At 39.2% G+C, this 15,501-nt stretch overlaps 1 protein-coding gene across 1 annotated transcript in view; it reads left to right on the forward strand.

Moving 5' to 3' along the window:
- The first annotated feature begins 944 nt into the window (after positions 1-944).
- The window catches only part of Cdk15 (cyclin dependent kinase 15), an 87,572-nt gene continuing 73,015 nt past the window's right edge, over positions 945-15,501 (forward strand). Inside the window, exons 1-4 of the mRNA XM_069995854.1 lie at positions 945-1,128; positions 1,976-2,125; positions 2,340-2,434; positions 7,438-7,517. Of these exons, the coding sequence (XP_069851955.1) occupies positions 1,006-1,128; positions 1,976-2,125; positions 2,340-2,434; positions 7,438-7,517 (448 nt within the window). The 5' untranslated portion in view covers positions 945-1,005. The remainder of the gene's footprint in view (positions 1,129-1,975; positions 2,126-2,339; positions 2,435-7,437; positions 7,518-15,501) is intronic.

The raw sequence follows: 15,501 nt of genomic DNA on the forward strand, positions 1-15,501 counted from the left end.
TTCCATTGGATGCATATATGGGCATGTCAAAATGAAGTCCTCTAATGAAAGTGTGAAAAAAAAAAGAAAAAATGATTGTAAGATATAATAATAGAATGATAAAAAGAAAATCTTCATGAACTTACTTGGTCTAGGACTTTTTTTTTTTTTTTGGAGACAGGCTCTTGCTATGTAATTCAAACTTGACTTTGAATTCTGGATCTTCTTACCTCTGCCTTCCAAATACCAGGATTACAGGTATGTGCCATCATGCCCAGCACAAACTCTTTTCTCTCTCTCTCTCTCTCTCTCTCTCTCTCTCTCTCTCTCTCTCTCTCTCTCTCTCTCTCTCTCTCTCTCTCTCTCTCTCTCTCTCTCTCTCGGCTTTCTCATCTATACAGTAAGAACATAGGTGTTCACACAGAGTATCTGAATAAATGAATGACTCCTTAAGGACTGTTAGGCAGCTTTATTGGAGGCAAAAGGATAGACTAGATGTCTTCAGTTTTCTTCCTGTTGTATGAGTCTGTGGTTTCTTTGACTACTAAAAATTGGCCGGGTTGCAAATTTGTTTTTAAAGTTGGGAAACCAAAAACTGCTTTCAGATAAAAGGCACAAACTACTTCTCAGTGTGTTCATGTTTACAGGAGGAAGGCAAATGAATTTACATATCACAATGATACTGTCACATTGTCACATGGTAAATTCATTTAAACAATATATACATATACCAAACATGCTCGCTATGGCTGGCATTCTGCCCAACTGTGTTGTGTCCAGATTGCACCTCCCTGTTTGGGGCTGTGCACGTCTGGCTGGAGCAGCAGCCGGCTCTTCTGATGGAGACTTCCTTGCTCTGATAAGGAAAACTGCTGAAGTCATGAGGCTGCTTCAGGCAGAGCCCTCATGTGAGTCATATGAAAGCTCCACACTGCTGACCTCTGGCTAAAAGGGAGTGAGCAAGGACAAGGAGAGGCAGAGAGGGAGAGGTTCAAGTGCAGGTTTTCTCCTTGAACTGAGAAGATTATGGGTCAAGAGCTGTGCACAAAGAGGCTACAGCCTGGATGCGGCTGCTCTCACTGTCCGGAGGGAGGTGAGGCACGCAGCTGCCGGAGGACTCAGCCTGGGAGCATGGAGGCTGCCCTAGAGGTATTTGCATCTCAGGAGAAAGCATCTTGCTTTCACGATAAACTCAGGAGTTCAGACAGACATTCTTCTTCCATGTAGCACGGGTTGATTTTTCTGCGGTAGGTCTAAAGCCCATAAAAAGAAAAAAAAATTCTATTAAAGTCACAGAGAATTTATGGCTGCAGTTATCAAGTTTGGGGATGTGCTTGTAAACCAGAAGGGAAAAATCATCTTTGGTTGTGGTGTGCCTTGACTTGAAGTAGAGAAAGTGGCTCTGTTCTTGAGATCTCGAAGGTCCTGACTCACAGGGCTGAACCAAAGAAAGCAAGCTGCAGTATTGTTGTGGATTCAAAATTTCAGGAATTTTCTCGTAACTATTAGCAATGATTATTTTCCTAAAGTTATACATTGAATAATTGAGTAATTGAGTGAGTAGGAGGAAGGGAGGGAGGGAAGAAGGGAGGGAGGGAGAGGGAGAGGAAGAGGGAGAGGGAGAGGGGAGGGAGGGAGAGGGAGAGGGAGGAAGTGAGAGGAGTCAGAATCAAAGAGAAAAAATTGGAAAGAATCCATCAAGGAGATTTAGGTTAATCTCTGCATTATAAGCATTCAGGTGAAGAAGGAATGTAGCATTTCAGCAGTTGATACCATTATGGTCTCTTTTAGGGATCTGACTTTCAAGAAAGCTGCTTTTTTTTTTCCTTCTGGGAAGTAGAAAACTTAGAAAACATAGGATGAAAAAGTATGAGGCAAACAAAGGAAAATCAGTTCTGCAAGCTACAGAACCTTGATTTGCACACATTTTATCCATGCATTTGCTTTTGTGTTTTGTTTTGTTTCTCTCTCTCTCTCTCTCTCTCTCTCTCTCTAGCTAGCAGACCTAAAAGAAGCATCCTGTTCTATGACTTCATTTCACCCCAAGGGACCCCAGACTGTCAGTGCCCGGAAGTTTGTGAGTAAAAGGCCAAGGAGTAACAGCGATTCTTTTCAGGAGGAGGATGCTGGGCAACGGTTCCAATGGGTGAGTAAACTTAATGGATGTCTGCTGTTCCCCTTACAAGGTGGTTCCTGATGGGCTTTCTCAGGTACACCCTCCACAATGCTGTCTAGTGTCCTGGGATTGTGAGGAGAGTAACACACACACACACACACACACACACACACACACACACACACACACACACACACACCTGCTCCTTTCTTCAGTCTCTCACACTTCTCTATCTTTTATGCAGAGGAAGAGCCTTCCTTTTGGGGCAGCCTCATCCTACTTGAACTTGGAGAAGTTGGGTGAAGGTTCCTATGCTACAGTTTACAAGGGGATTAGCAGGTGAGTTGATGCAGGACTGGGGAGATTTTTGAAATGAGGGCCCCACTCCATCACTTTACATTATAGAGTCAGATGACACATCACTTTCACTGCATTTGACATGTGCAAGACAGTGGGGCCATTAGAGAGAGAGAGAGAGAGAGAGAGAGAGAGAGAGAGAGAGAGAGAGAGAGAGAGAGAGAGAGAGAGAGAGAGAGAGAGAGAGAGAGAGAGAGCGCAGATGATTCAAATAGCCTTGAAAGGAAAACAAACCTGCTCTGCTCCAATTGAAGTCAGCCCACTAAAACGTCTGATGGCCTTTCCTGTCTTCTATTCAATTCAAAGCATCTAGACTTTCTCTATTCTTGACCCAAAGAACAGTGACTGCCTGGAGTTGCTAAGGTGTCTCTAGAATTTTCCTTATGCAAAGTTTCATAGTTGCTGAGGTCTATTGAGGCTTCTGCTTCTTCCTTCCACTTGGCTTTCCAAGAAGAAAAGGAAGTTGGGTTTCTGCAAAGTATGGAGTGTGCAAAAAATGTTACACCTTGAGGTTTCTATGCTTGCAAAATACAGAAAATGGCTGGAAATGAAAAACACTGTTTATCTAAAAGTCAAGTATGTATTTTGGAAATCTAAATTCCACTGCTTTTTAGATAGGGTGGGAAAGTTAGGTGCTCTTATCCCAACTAATAGCTTACTAATAGTCAGATATTAATTTAAAATATCATATAAGCCAGGCATGGTGATGCAGGAAGCAGAGGGAGGGGGATTATTGAGAGTTTGAGGCATAAAAAGGGATGGAAGAAGATGCGGGAAGGAAGGAGCTGGGTATGTGTGTGCACAATGTGTATGAACGATGACCAGGCTGGGGCCTGTGGTAAGTATTGAATATTTGGATTTGAAAAATCTAATAGCATATAAAAATGTTACTGATTCTCTAACTTTGAATTTTGATGTAGTCAAATAGAATGATTCCTTAAAACTTTTGGGAATTGGTTCTAGGATCCCCTTGGAGATCAAAATTTGTGGATGCTGAAGTGAGTCCCTTATATAAAATGGCACAATATTTGAGTATAGCCTAATAATACCTAATACAATGTAAATGCCATGTCAATCATTGTTGTATTGTCTTGCTTAGTAGATTAGAAGAAAAAAAGTCAGTACATGTCCCATAGAAACACAGCATTTTTCTGGATATTTTCAATCTGTGGTTGGTTTTCATACAGATACAGAATTCACAGATATAGAGAGATGACTGTATATTCTAAGCTACGACAATTAAAATTGTATAGGATAAGTAGAAGAAAAGACACATTAAAGAAACATGACGGGGGGAGGAGGATTGGGTGGTGGGGCAGAGGGAGGATAGGAAGGGATGGGAAGGGGAAACAAAGGAGGAAGCTACAATGCTTGATAAGAAATGTACTCATTATCTTGCCCATGTAATTGTAACCCCTCTGTACATATTTTCACAATAATAAAAAAAAGAAATATGATGAGAAACTATAGCTAGAACAATTACAACCTAAGTATTGATAAGTCTACATTATAATTATGGTAGTATTTCAAGTCAGAAGGAAAAGAAGACAGTATTAAATAGAGCTAGAACAATTGTTAGGCCATTTGGGATAAGTGTATATATATATATATATATATATATATATATATGTATTATGGGTATGGTGGACTAAAGGGTTAAATGAAAAAAAGAAAGCATACTAGAGCTAGAAGAAAAAATAATGAAGTGAATTCTGCATAACATTAGGCTGACATTCAAGTCAGAACCCATAAAGGGTTCCATGTAATGTCATCTATCCAAGTACATTCTAAGGAGCAACTGGGGTGTTCCAATTCCAAGACACTTCAATAGATGTTTCATTGAAACATCCAGTCAACACTGGCAACCTTTGAACAAAATCAAATTCAATCCTTTATCATAGATGCTTTCAGCATTTCAAAAATGCCAGTGTACATTTTGACTACTTAAAAAGAAGTAAGAAAATGAAGGGTAAAGCATTACCAAGCATATTTGACCAAATGTCTTAAAAAATTTTTAATGAAGTAGAATTTGCAGAGCCATGTTCTAAACAAAATACTTTAGAAAATACTAACCATTGACTTCAGCCAGGTGCCAGTGGCTCACACCTACAAATCCTAGCTCCTCAGAAGTCTGAGACCTAGAGGATTAAGGTTCAAACCAGCCCAGAAATCTGAGACCCTATCTCCAATTAACCAACAAAATGCCAGACTGGAGGTATGGTTCCTAGGGTAGAGGGCAAGCAATGAGCAAGAAAGCTAATTGAGAGGCCTTGACTTCAAGCCCTCATACAGGCACACACACACACACACTTCAAAGACAAGAGAAGACAAATGAAAGTAACTGGTTAAAAGTATATGCAAAATATCCCAATAAAAAGGCAGATAAATAGGCAAAGCACAAAAGAAAATAGAAAAAAAAATACACTCATGAAAATTCAGTTCTGTAAGTACAGAAGTTGAAATTAAAATGTGGCAATTGCTTTTGCCTATTGAATAGGCCAAAATATGATGGTAAAAACAAATCAACATTGCTGAGAGTTTGGCAAAACAACATGAAACCAATTGACAGAGCTTTCAGATGACAACCCTGCCAAAATTGAGAAACAAAATAGGCAGTATTAAATTATAAACCAAAAAATAAATTATCTATGAGTCTATACCAAGTAATGATTCAGTTTTTAAATTAATGATGAGGAGAGAGGAAATAAATCTTCTATGCACAAGAATTCCAAGTAGTTTATGTAGATAATCTCCCTTGAAGAGGTGGATCTAGCTTCCCATTCCTTAAGTGTAGGCAACACCTTAGTGACACTGGTTCTAACATACTGTATAGGAGAAACCAGTAAGTTTGCAGTAGAGAACCTGACAAGTGCTACCTCCGACAAAGGTTAAAGTCAACCTCAAAAGTTGTAAGTTACTGGGCACTGGTAGTTCACATGTATTAATCCTGGCTATTCAAGAGGCTGAGATCTGAGGATCCCAATTCAAAACTGGGGGCAGAAAACCTGCAAGTGGAGCTGTGGCTCAAAGTGGTAGAGCACTAGCCTTGAGCAAAAAAGCTCAGGAACAACACCTAGGTTGTGAGTCCAAGCCCCACAACCAGGGAGGACAAAGTTGTAAGTTAGCCAGGCACCTGTGGCTCATGCCTACAATCTACCCATTCAGGAGGCTGAGATCTGAGGATTCCTATTTGAAGCCAGCTCAGGCAGGAAAACAAAAAAACAACAACAACAAAAATTTTACTCTTACCTCCAACTAGCCAGCAAACAGTCAGAACTGGAAGCTTGGCTCACATGATTCAGTACCAGGTGAGCAGTCAAGCCCTGCCCTTCAAGCTCAGTAGCAGCCCTGCTCCCAAGTCTTAAGTCACAAAATGATGAAGCTGACTCTATCTTTCTAAAATTCATAATCCCAGTCTAATCATTATTAGAAAATTTCCAAGACTGGGCATCTTACAAAGATATATAACCAGTACTCCTCAAAATAACTCAAGTAATCAAATACAAGGGAAAAGTCTGCAAACTGTCAGAGCAAAAAGGAGTTAAGGAGACATGGCAACTAAATGTAATCCTGAAAGGGAGCCCGGACAATTAAAACAAAATTAAGCCAGGTGTTCATGCCTCATGACTGTAATCCTAGCCACTCAGAAGGCTGAGGTCTGAGGGTCATAGTTCGAAGCCAGCCTGGGCAGAGAAGTTCCCTTGAGACTCTTATCTCCAATTATCTACTTAAAAATAAACCAACAGTGGAGTTATGGCTCAAGTGGTTGAATACTAGCCTTGAGCACAAAAGCTCAGGGACAGTGTCCATGACCTGAGTTCAAGCCCTATACAGCAGGATTTTGTGCATTTGAGGCCAGCCTAGGATATTTAGTAAGATCGTGTCTTGGGGTGGGGGTGGGGGGAATATAATTGGGGCTGTGTGAAAAGATTAAGCTATAGATATGAGCATCATGGTAGGAACAATTGTAGGTATTTGGAATTGGCCCAATACATTGTGGCATATTTATATATAATAAGTTATTATTAAATATCACATTATATAAGCATGAGTGATAAGATAAAATGTCAAATGAAAAGATTACTAACAATATCATATGGATCCTACTCTATTAAAATATTTCTCTGTTCTCAGCACTCATCTTCTATCATAAACAAAATGGGGAAAAGATGGAGAGATACAGATAGTGATAGGCCTGGATAGATCAGTAGTACCTAGGACTCCAGTGCAAGAATTTGCTGTTATCTGGTAGAGATACAGTTTATTTTAATTTTTTTTTGTGCCAGTCCTGGGGCTTGAACTCAGGTCCTGGAACTGTCCCTGAGGTCTTTGCTCAAGGCTAGCACTCTACCACTTGAGCCATAGCTCTACTTCCAGCTTTTTGGTGGTTAATTGGAGATAAGAATCTCATGGACTTTCCTGTCTGGGCTGGCTTCGAACTGTGATCTTCAGATCTCAGCCTCCTGAATAGCTAGGATTCCAGGTGTGAATTACCAGCACTTGGCCTACAGTTGATTTGGGGCAGAGAAAGGATGTGTTCACTTTTACTTAGAAAGGATGCTCCTGTTCCCCTGCTGTAAACAGACCAAAGCAGTACAAATGTTCAATCAGGGAGACTGTGTAGTGGCACAACCAGAAGTCCGATGGAGAATAAGGGTAGACTAAATAAGTGCACAAAAAGAAAGGAAGAAAAGCAGCAATGCACATAAGAATACTATGAGAGGCATGGTTTCTCCTTGTCTCTTACTTTTCTCTAAATATTCTAAATCCCCACCACCACCACATTCCACTTTAGTAAAGAGAAATACAGATTTGAAATACTTGTATGCAGTCTATATTCAATATGTATATCAAACTTTTTTGTTTTGAGAAAACTGTATATCCATATGTTGGATTACATTTGAAGGAAAGTTTTGGTTAAAGATAGATTTCTGCTTTGAACCATATCAGTAAGCATGTGCCATGTCTCCCGTACCCTTTTCTAGGATAAATGGACAACTAGTGGCGTTAAAAGTTATCAGCATGAATGCAGAGGAAGGAGTCCCATTCACAGCTATCCGGGAAGGTAAGACAGGAGAAATGAACTCAACAGATCTGCTTTACGTGTATTTGCTTTGTGCCCTGGGCAATATAGTAAGTAAGGGAGAGTGGATTGGGGTTTATAGGTCTACTAGTTTCTAGTGGTGTGATGTTGGGTAGATTAGCTTACTTATCTAACTCATTTTATTTTATTTTTTGTCAGTCATGGGGCTTGAACTCTGGGCTTGGGTGCTGTCCCTCAGCTCTTCAGCTCAAGGCTAGCACTCTACCGCTTGAGCCACAGTGCCACTTCCGGTTTTCTGGTGGTTTATTGGAGATAAGAGTCTCACGGGCTTTCCTTGCCTGGGCTGGTTTGGGGCTGCGATCCTCAGATCTCAGCCTCCTCAGTAGCTACGATTATAGGCGTGAGCCACCGGCGCCCGGCATCTATCCAACTCATTTTGCTGCAGAAAGCAGACAGTAGTAGTGCTTATTTCATGAAGTATATACCTTTAATGAGAACATGAATTTGAAGCAGTTATCACAGACTAATCAGATTGAAACAAATGGTGGCTATTATTTCATTCTCCCTCATTTCCCTTTAGTGATAGATAACTTACTGATCATAGAGATAACTGATGATTTATACAATACAAATTGAAAGCCAGCCAGTTGCTGGTGGTACACAACTGTCATCCCAGTTCTTCAGGAAGCTGAGATCTGAGGCCTATGGTTCAAAGGCAACTCAGGCAGGAAAGTCTTATCTCTAATTAAACACCAGAAAAGCCCAAAGTGGAGCTGTGGCTCAAGTGGTAGAGCACTAGCCTTGATCACAAAGCTTAGAGATAGAGTCTAAGCCCTGAATTCAAGCCCCAGGGCTGGCACCCCCCCCTCCCACCACCAAAAAACAATTGAAAAGTCAATATAGTGAAAGCAGTAAACATTCAATGATCAACTTTTTACATGAGCTATTTGAAATGACTGCAAAAATCCAGAGAAATGACATACTTCTTTGGCCTTATTTTCTTCCCTTTAACTGCTAATCTTCCTTCTTCACTGAGCACATATTATATACAAAGCATATTGATGAGCATTATGAAGAAAGAAAACCTTGATTTTTTTTAAATAGTTGTATTGGGTCTTACTAGCGCAGATTTTCCAAGAAACAAGTGTAGAAAAGATGGTAAACTGAAAGGAATCTGAGTTGGTCTCACTTTAGCTAATGGAGTCAGTAGATTTTGAACCAAGGTTAAAAGGCTGGATTATACAAGCAGCTCCAAGCAATTCTGAAAATGAGTTTATAACTGAATTTGATGCCATTTTCAAAAGTCTTTCAGAGCCCGTGGGAAATGCACCATTTTAAATTAAAGTAGAAGAGCCAAATGGCTATCCGTTTCGCTGGGGACTCACCCCAGAAGGATCAGATGCATGATGGAGAGATGCATGCATTTAAATGTTCAATATAATGGAAGCTGTGTGTACTGATGTACTTATTAGCAGGCCCCATGACAAGATGATTGCATCTGGGCAGAGATGTGGAGATGGACTGAAGAGTAGTGCTGAAGGTAGTAAAAATCCACAGGTCACTGACCTGAAAGCTGGCTGTCAAGGCCCAGGCTCACCTTGTTCTCTAGGCAACCAGCGTTTACTGCTTGCTCAAGCTCAGCTTTGCTCAGCTATTGCCCACAGCCAAGTTTTCCAAGTCCACATTTGGTGCTAACAGTGAAACCACTTTTTTGTGTGTGTGGATTTTGCTAACAGATGGTTCTCAGCATGTTCAGAAAAGCTGGATCCATATTGTTCCGCATGCTAAATGTTTCTTTGGTTGCATATTTACCAGGAGCTGCCTCTCCCGCACAGGTGTTTACAATTACACTTAGCATTTAGCTGCAGACTTTCTTCGTTTGTTTTATGGACTTCCCTAACTGAAAGCTGTGCTTGTATAATATTAAAAACCACAAAAGGATTTTTGACACATTGGAGGTTGTTAGGCTTCCAGTTTCTAACAATGAATGTTTCTTTTTCCACCAGTGTTAGGGCTTGGAGCCTTGTAATGGGGGGTTCTCTCCCCTCTGAGAGAAGATGGGAGGCCTCATTTGAGAATTCTGGCACTGTCCCATTTTTCCTGTAAGAACTCTTAAGGATGTGAGACCAGGGAGACAGGAGGTTAAATTAGAAGGGCTGGAAGGAAAATAAGAACAGCTGGAGTTCATTAGTTAAAATCCAGGGTCACTAGCTAAAAAGGCAACTGAAAGCCACATGCAGAAAGACCGATGGAGTAATGCAGCCTTCTTTAGAAAGCTTTGTAGCAGAATTAGTTTTCCTGAGTACTTTGGCTGCTCTGATGGCTTGGCTGTCCCAGATTTAGTGAAGAGAATTTTGCTATATATACAGCTTCTCAGTATGTAGGTAGAAAACATACAGCCATTGATTAGCCTCATAATTGTTTGTAGTACTAGACTAACCAATAGACTAGTTGTTCTCATTTGATCTTGATATATTTATGAAATTAGTGAAAGTATGGAAAGCACTATTATGGAAACCATATCTCGATACATGTGCCAGGTCCTTTTCATACCTCTTTCAGTCCTCTTAACAGCCTTTTTAAGATCGATAATAGTATTCTACTATAAAGCAGTCTTTCAAATGAAGCCTCTCTGATTCAGACATCTGTAACTTCCTATCCTGTACTTTCACTCTACAAATGCTTATGCAGTGCCAGGTACTCTTTTGACTACGAAGTGGCAGTACACAAAATAGGCATGTCCCCCACTCCCCTCATTCTTTGGCTAAAAGGTTCAGAGACCTTCATAGCAACTTAGAAAATCTCTCATAACTCTCTCAGAATTATATTTCAAATGTTTATTTTTATGGCTAGGAAAAGTACTTTATTTGAATAGGTTAATATTTTATGGTTTTATACAAAACATTTTTTGTTTTTCTTAATCGCTATACTAATATCTTAATAAGATGACTTATTTTAATTACTTTCTAAATATAGTCAACTTCTATTTTGAACCTAGGACTCTCAAACTGTTATCAGCATTTGTTTAGGAAGCAGTTGTATAAGTGGCCTTTTTTTGAGAACCAAGTGTTATGATATACCCCCTTCCATAATCTTTTTTTTAATCACCAAGCTGACTCTTAGGGGTAAAAATACATTATTTTTGTTGTTGTAGTAGTAGTAATAAAGGGATATCAACCTCAGAGTGACAGAGAGATTAGTCTGAAGTCACAGAGTTAGTAACCCAAGTTTGTATATATTAGAATCCACCGCTATACTATTTAAAATTCTACTTTATTATATAAATTTGGAAATGCTTGATTTAAGCATTTCTTTTTAGCAGGAGTTAAAAATAGAAGTCTGTTTTAGTGATTCAGTCTGTATAAACATGAAGAAAAATGCAGAGGAAACATTTTAAAAAAATACATAATATTCAGTGTTCAGCAATTCTACCATTGATTTTACAGAAGCAGTAATGACCATATTTAAATTCGAAACAGTTTCAGCTGAGAATCTTTTAAGATCACCCACTAGTGGTAAACATTGCCAAGTAATTATTCCCAATCTATACATGAGAAAAATTGAGCCAAAAATAGACTAAGGAACCTTGCTGAAGTCATGTGATTAGGAACTCTTGAGTCACCTATGACCATGGATAGATGAGGGGAGTCCTGGTGGAAAGTGTGCCATTGGTGGCAATCAATCACGTCAAGGACATGGCATATTTACAAGCATAGTAACATCGGTCTGTCTATCTATCTATCTATCTATCTATCTATCTATCTATCTATCTATCTATCATTCCAAAACACATCAGATTATAACTACTTATCTGACATTTGTTTTAATATTTTCTAGATTATATCTTTTCCTAAGCTTCATAACTTGACTCATAGACTTGATTTGTGCTTTTTAAGTAAAAGAAAAATATAACATCAGGGATGAAAAAATTCTTTTGTATTCAATGTCTAGTGGAGTTAGGACAGGCTACATTATTGACTCCTCCATAAACTCATTCCAAGTGTCCTGGTTTTCATTGATTCACAATTGTTTGAGCACTGCATGCTGGAATAGCAAAGATGGACAGATTCAAGCATGTTCTAAAAGAGCCTACAGACTCAAGAGAGCATTACTTACCAGCCAGTCAGTGCATACCATTATGCCCCATGATTGCTATTTCTCATCAGCATCTTTCTTATTTTTGTCTAAACCCAAGCAGAACAAGCAGAACAGAACATACTGAACCATTGCGCTTGCAAAGCATCAGTTTTTCTAAAAAAAAAAAAAAAAAAAAAAATTCAGCTACAAACCCCAGTAAAATGAGGAAAACCAAGAAGTTAAATATCTGTATACCACTATCAAATGAAAAGAATCGCCTTAAATTATTAAATAGTTCACATTATTATAGTATCACATCTAAATCATTATATATCTTATGAGCTGAATAAGGATTAGTTGTGGGTCATTTTCCCCTGACTTTTTGGATGATATTACTTTCTTCATGTTCTTTTGTGACTGGTGATTTTTATGATTATGCCAAGTCAATACATATAAAATTTTTATAACAATGCCTGGTATGCTAATACTCATAGCTATAATCATCATAATCACTATAAAACTTTATTAGAATTAGGGTACTGAGCAGTAATAGAGATCATGCTTAGCATGTGAAAGGCCCTGGGATTGATCCTTAGTAACCCCAACTTCTAGCCAAAGAAATCCCATTGTGACTTGTCTGGAGCTTTAAAGACCTCACTTCTCCTTCTCCAGTTTATCTTTGCATCTTTTCTTTGAATAAAACAAAAAATAAGCATACTTGCCATATGTATAAGTTTATTGCCATATTTAAACCACAATTTTATCCGAGTCAGAATGCTGATTTCCAGATCTTCCCCTTTCTGTTGACTTTTACATTTCTATCCTGTACAATCTGCAGAACAGATATCACATCCTACTGCAAAGATAATGAGATACCTTGGAAACGAAAAAAAAAAAAAAGGCCTTTCCTTCCTGGGTTTAAGACCTACACATATAATGCTAAGGGAAGGGTTAGGTTCACTTGTGGGTGGGGCAAACCGTACACCAAGACCACTGTGGGATAAAGGCTTTGAACAACATCTGTTCTTTCATGAAAATTCCCTATTAATTATTCAGCAAAATTCACAGTATTCATATAGTTATTTCAGTAGTCTTGAGCCATAAAACAGAAAATTTATGATCTATTTGAAGGAAGTAACTAAAAGAAGGAGTAAAAATATCTTCAACAGAAACAACCTTCACCAGCCAAGCATAGGTAAATAAACAATACAACATAAGGAATAACCTCAAATTCAATAGTAAGTACTTATTGAGTGTTCATATATGCCAGACATTTTTCTGTCTATATATTGAGGATATAGATAAGCAAAAAAATATAGACAAAACTACTTGCTCTCAATGAAGTCTGGTGGAAATAGACAATAAACATATGTGTGTATGTATTATGGGATAGTATACACACACACACACACACACACACATACACACACACACACACACACATATATATATATATATATGTTTGTTTGTTTTTTTGGTCGGTCGTGGGGCTTGAACTCTGGGCCTGGGCACTGTCCCTCAGCTCTTCAGCTCAAGGCAAGCACTCTACCACTTGAGCTACAGCGCCACTTGCGGTTTTCTATTGGTTTATTGGAGATAGGAGTCTCACGGTCTCTCCTGCCCGGGCTGGCTTTGAACCTCGATCCTCAGATCTCAGCCTCCTGAGTAGCTAGGATTACAGGCGTGAGCCACCAGCGCCCGGTCTTATATGTATGTATTTTATGCCAAGTAGTTAGAAGAGGTAACAGAGGGCTCAGGCATAGAGGCTCCTGGAGGAGGGGTCAGGCTAGAGAGCTACTATTTCATCTAGAGCAGATAAGGAAGCCCTGTCTTCACAGGGATCATTGAACAGCCATGATAGAACTGAAGAGGAGGGTTGTGAATGGCTGAGAAGAGAGGGTGGCAGACAGAGCAATGGCAAATATAGAACTGCAGAGAGGAATTGTATTTGCTGGTGATTATGGACAGCTAGGAAGTGAATGTGGCTACAGCGAAGAGAGCAGGGTAGGAGTGAGAAGAGGTGTTAGGTGTGAGGTAGGAGGTTAGGAGTGGGGCACAGCTAGATGGAGCAGGATCTGGGCAGACCACCTCAAGTCCTTTCATTTTATTGAACATGATGAGAGGTCACTATAGGGTTGGGAACTAGAAGGACCTGTCTTGACCTTCATGAAAAAAATGATGGTAGTTGTTAACTGTTCTATGAAGACAAGACCAAAGAAAGGAAGGAAGAAGTGGGGAGAGTAATTAGGAATCATTTGCAGTAATTTGGCTAAGATAGTATGTAGGTTGGCTCGGCATGGTGCCTGAGGGTATGGCAAGTTCTGGATATGCTTTGTAGGCATTGCCAGAGGGTATGTGGATCGGCTGGGTGAGAGTATGAATGAAAGTTGAGAGTAGCTGTGTGCTAGAACTGCATAAAGGGAATAATGGCTTAAGCCCACTTCCGCTTATTGTGAACTGAAGATAAGACTAATAAAACACATATAAGTGGCCAACAGAGAAATGGCTAAATTGACATTCTTCCAACTCTTATAAAACTGAAATTATCAAGGAAACTATAAGAAGTTTTATACTCACTGTTGTTAGCAGTAAACTTCATCCAAGTAGATATTGTTCCTTAAGCTTTTTAGCAAATGATAGTTTGGAGCCATAATTAATAAAACATAGCTTCATGATGTTTTAAACAATCTGGGTTTTAGCAATATATTTAAGTTAGACTAAGATTATATTAAAATAAAATTAAAATATGTTAATACTTTAAGCAATTTGTTTCTGTCACTGAGCTACATAGACAGCCCCCAAATCTAATTTTGACATGTGTTTATTAAGTAGTGTATGTTGTATACAGAAAGAAAAAAATGAAATAATTTATAAATAAAAATAAACAAATACAAGCATTCCCAAAAATCATTGCTGTAAATTTGGAAGATGTTGAGAACTCTAGCAGAAAGATAGCAGAAATAAGACTTTAAGATTAAGAGTGGGAACTGGGAACTGGTGGCTCTTATCTATAATCCTACCTACTCAGAAGGCTGAGATCTGAGGATTGTGGTTCAAAGCCAGACCAGGCAGAAAAGTCCCTAAGACTCTTATTTTCAATTAAATACCAGGAAAGAAAAAACAAACCCTGAAGTGGTACCGTGGCTAAAAAAGCTCTAGCACTGAGAAGCAAAGCTCAGGGATAATGCTCTGAGTTCAAGCCCCATAACTGACAATAAAAAAAGATTAGGAGTGGGCCTTTAATGGGTTCAAGGTGAAAGGAGGATCAAGAAGACCAGGGTAGATGTTAATTCAATTTGCGTATACAAGGCACTTTCCATTTACCAAGGGTTCTTTGTGTGGAGTCTGATTCCATCCTTACATCAGCCCTATGAAGGAAAGTTAGGAGGATGCTTTCTTTTTTTCAAAGGAGTAAATGGAGACTTGGGTTGAGAAACTCTCCAGAGTTTACTCAGATAGGAAGTGACAGGGCCAGGATTCATGTCAGGGCTCCTGGCTCCCCAGACAGTTCTCCTTTAAGACACTCAATAAATATGCTTGATAAATGAAGTGCTTACTCTTGGCTGAGCATTGTACAGGGAGGTGTGGCGGCATCCAAAAGAGAAAGTCACTTTCTCTTCCCCTATAGCCTTCGTTCTGAGACGACCCACATGCCTGAGAAACCGCTCAGTTACCTTTATGAAACGATGCATTGGTAAAAGTGAAGCAGTAAGTTTTGTTCATAAGGACTCTAGGAACAAGGGTTAGCAGGAACGATAGAACTCCTCTGGTGATAAGAGCTTAATATTACTTAAAAAAGAGGATTCACTGGCTCACAAATCTGATAATTACAGTGACACTAGACTAGGAATCCATGTCTTCCATTACTCCAAACTGTTTTTTTTCCCTTCTTTCCCTTCCATTCTTTTTCTTTCTTTCTTTACTTTCC

Source organism: Dipodomys merriami, unplaced genomic scaffold, assembly GCF_024711535.1.
Source record: "Dipodomys merriami isolate MVZ:Mamm:240054 unplaced genomic scaffold, mDipMer1.0.p SCAF_49, whole genome shotgun sequence".
In the NCBI taxonomy this organism is placed as follows: Eukaryota; Metazoa; Chordata; class Mammalia; order Rodentia; family Heteromyidae; genus Dipodomys; species Dipodomys merriami.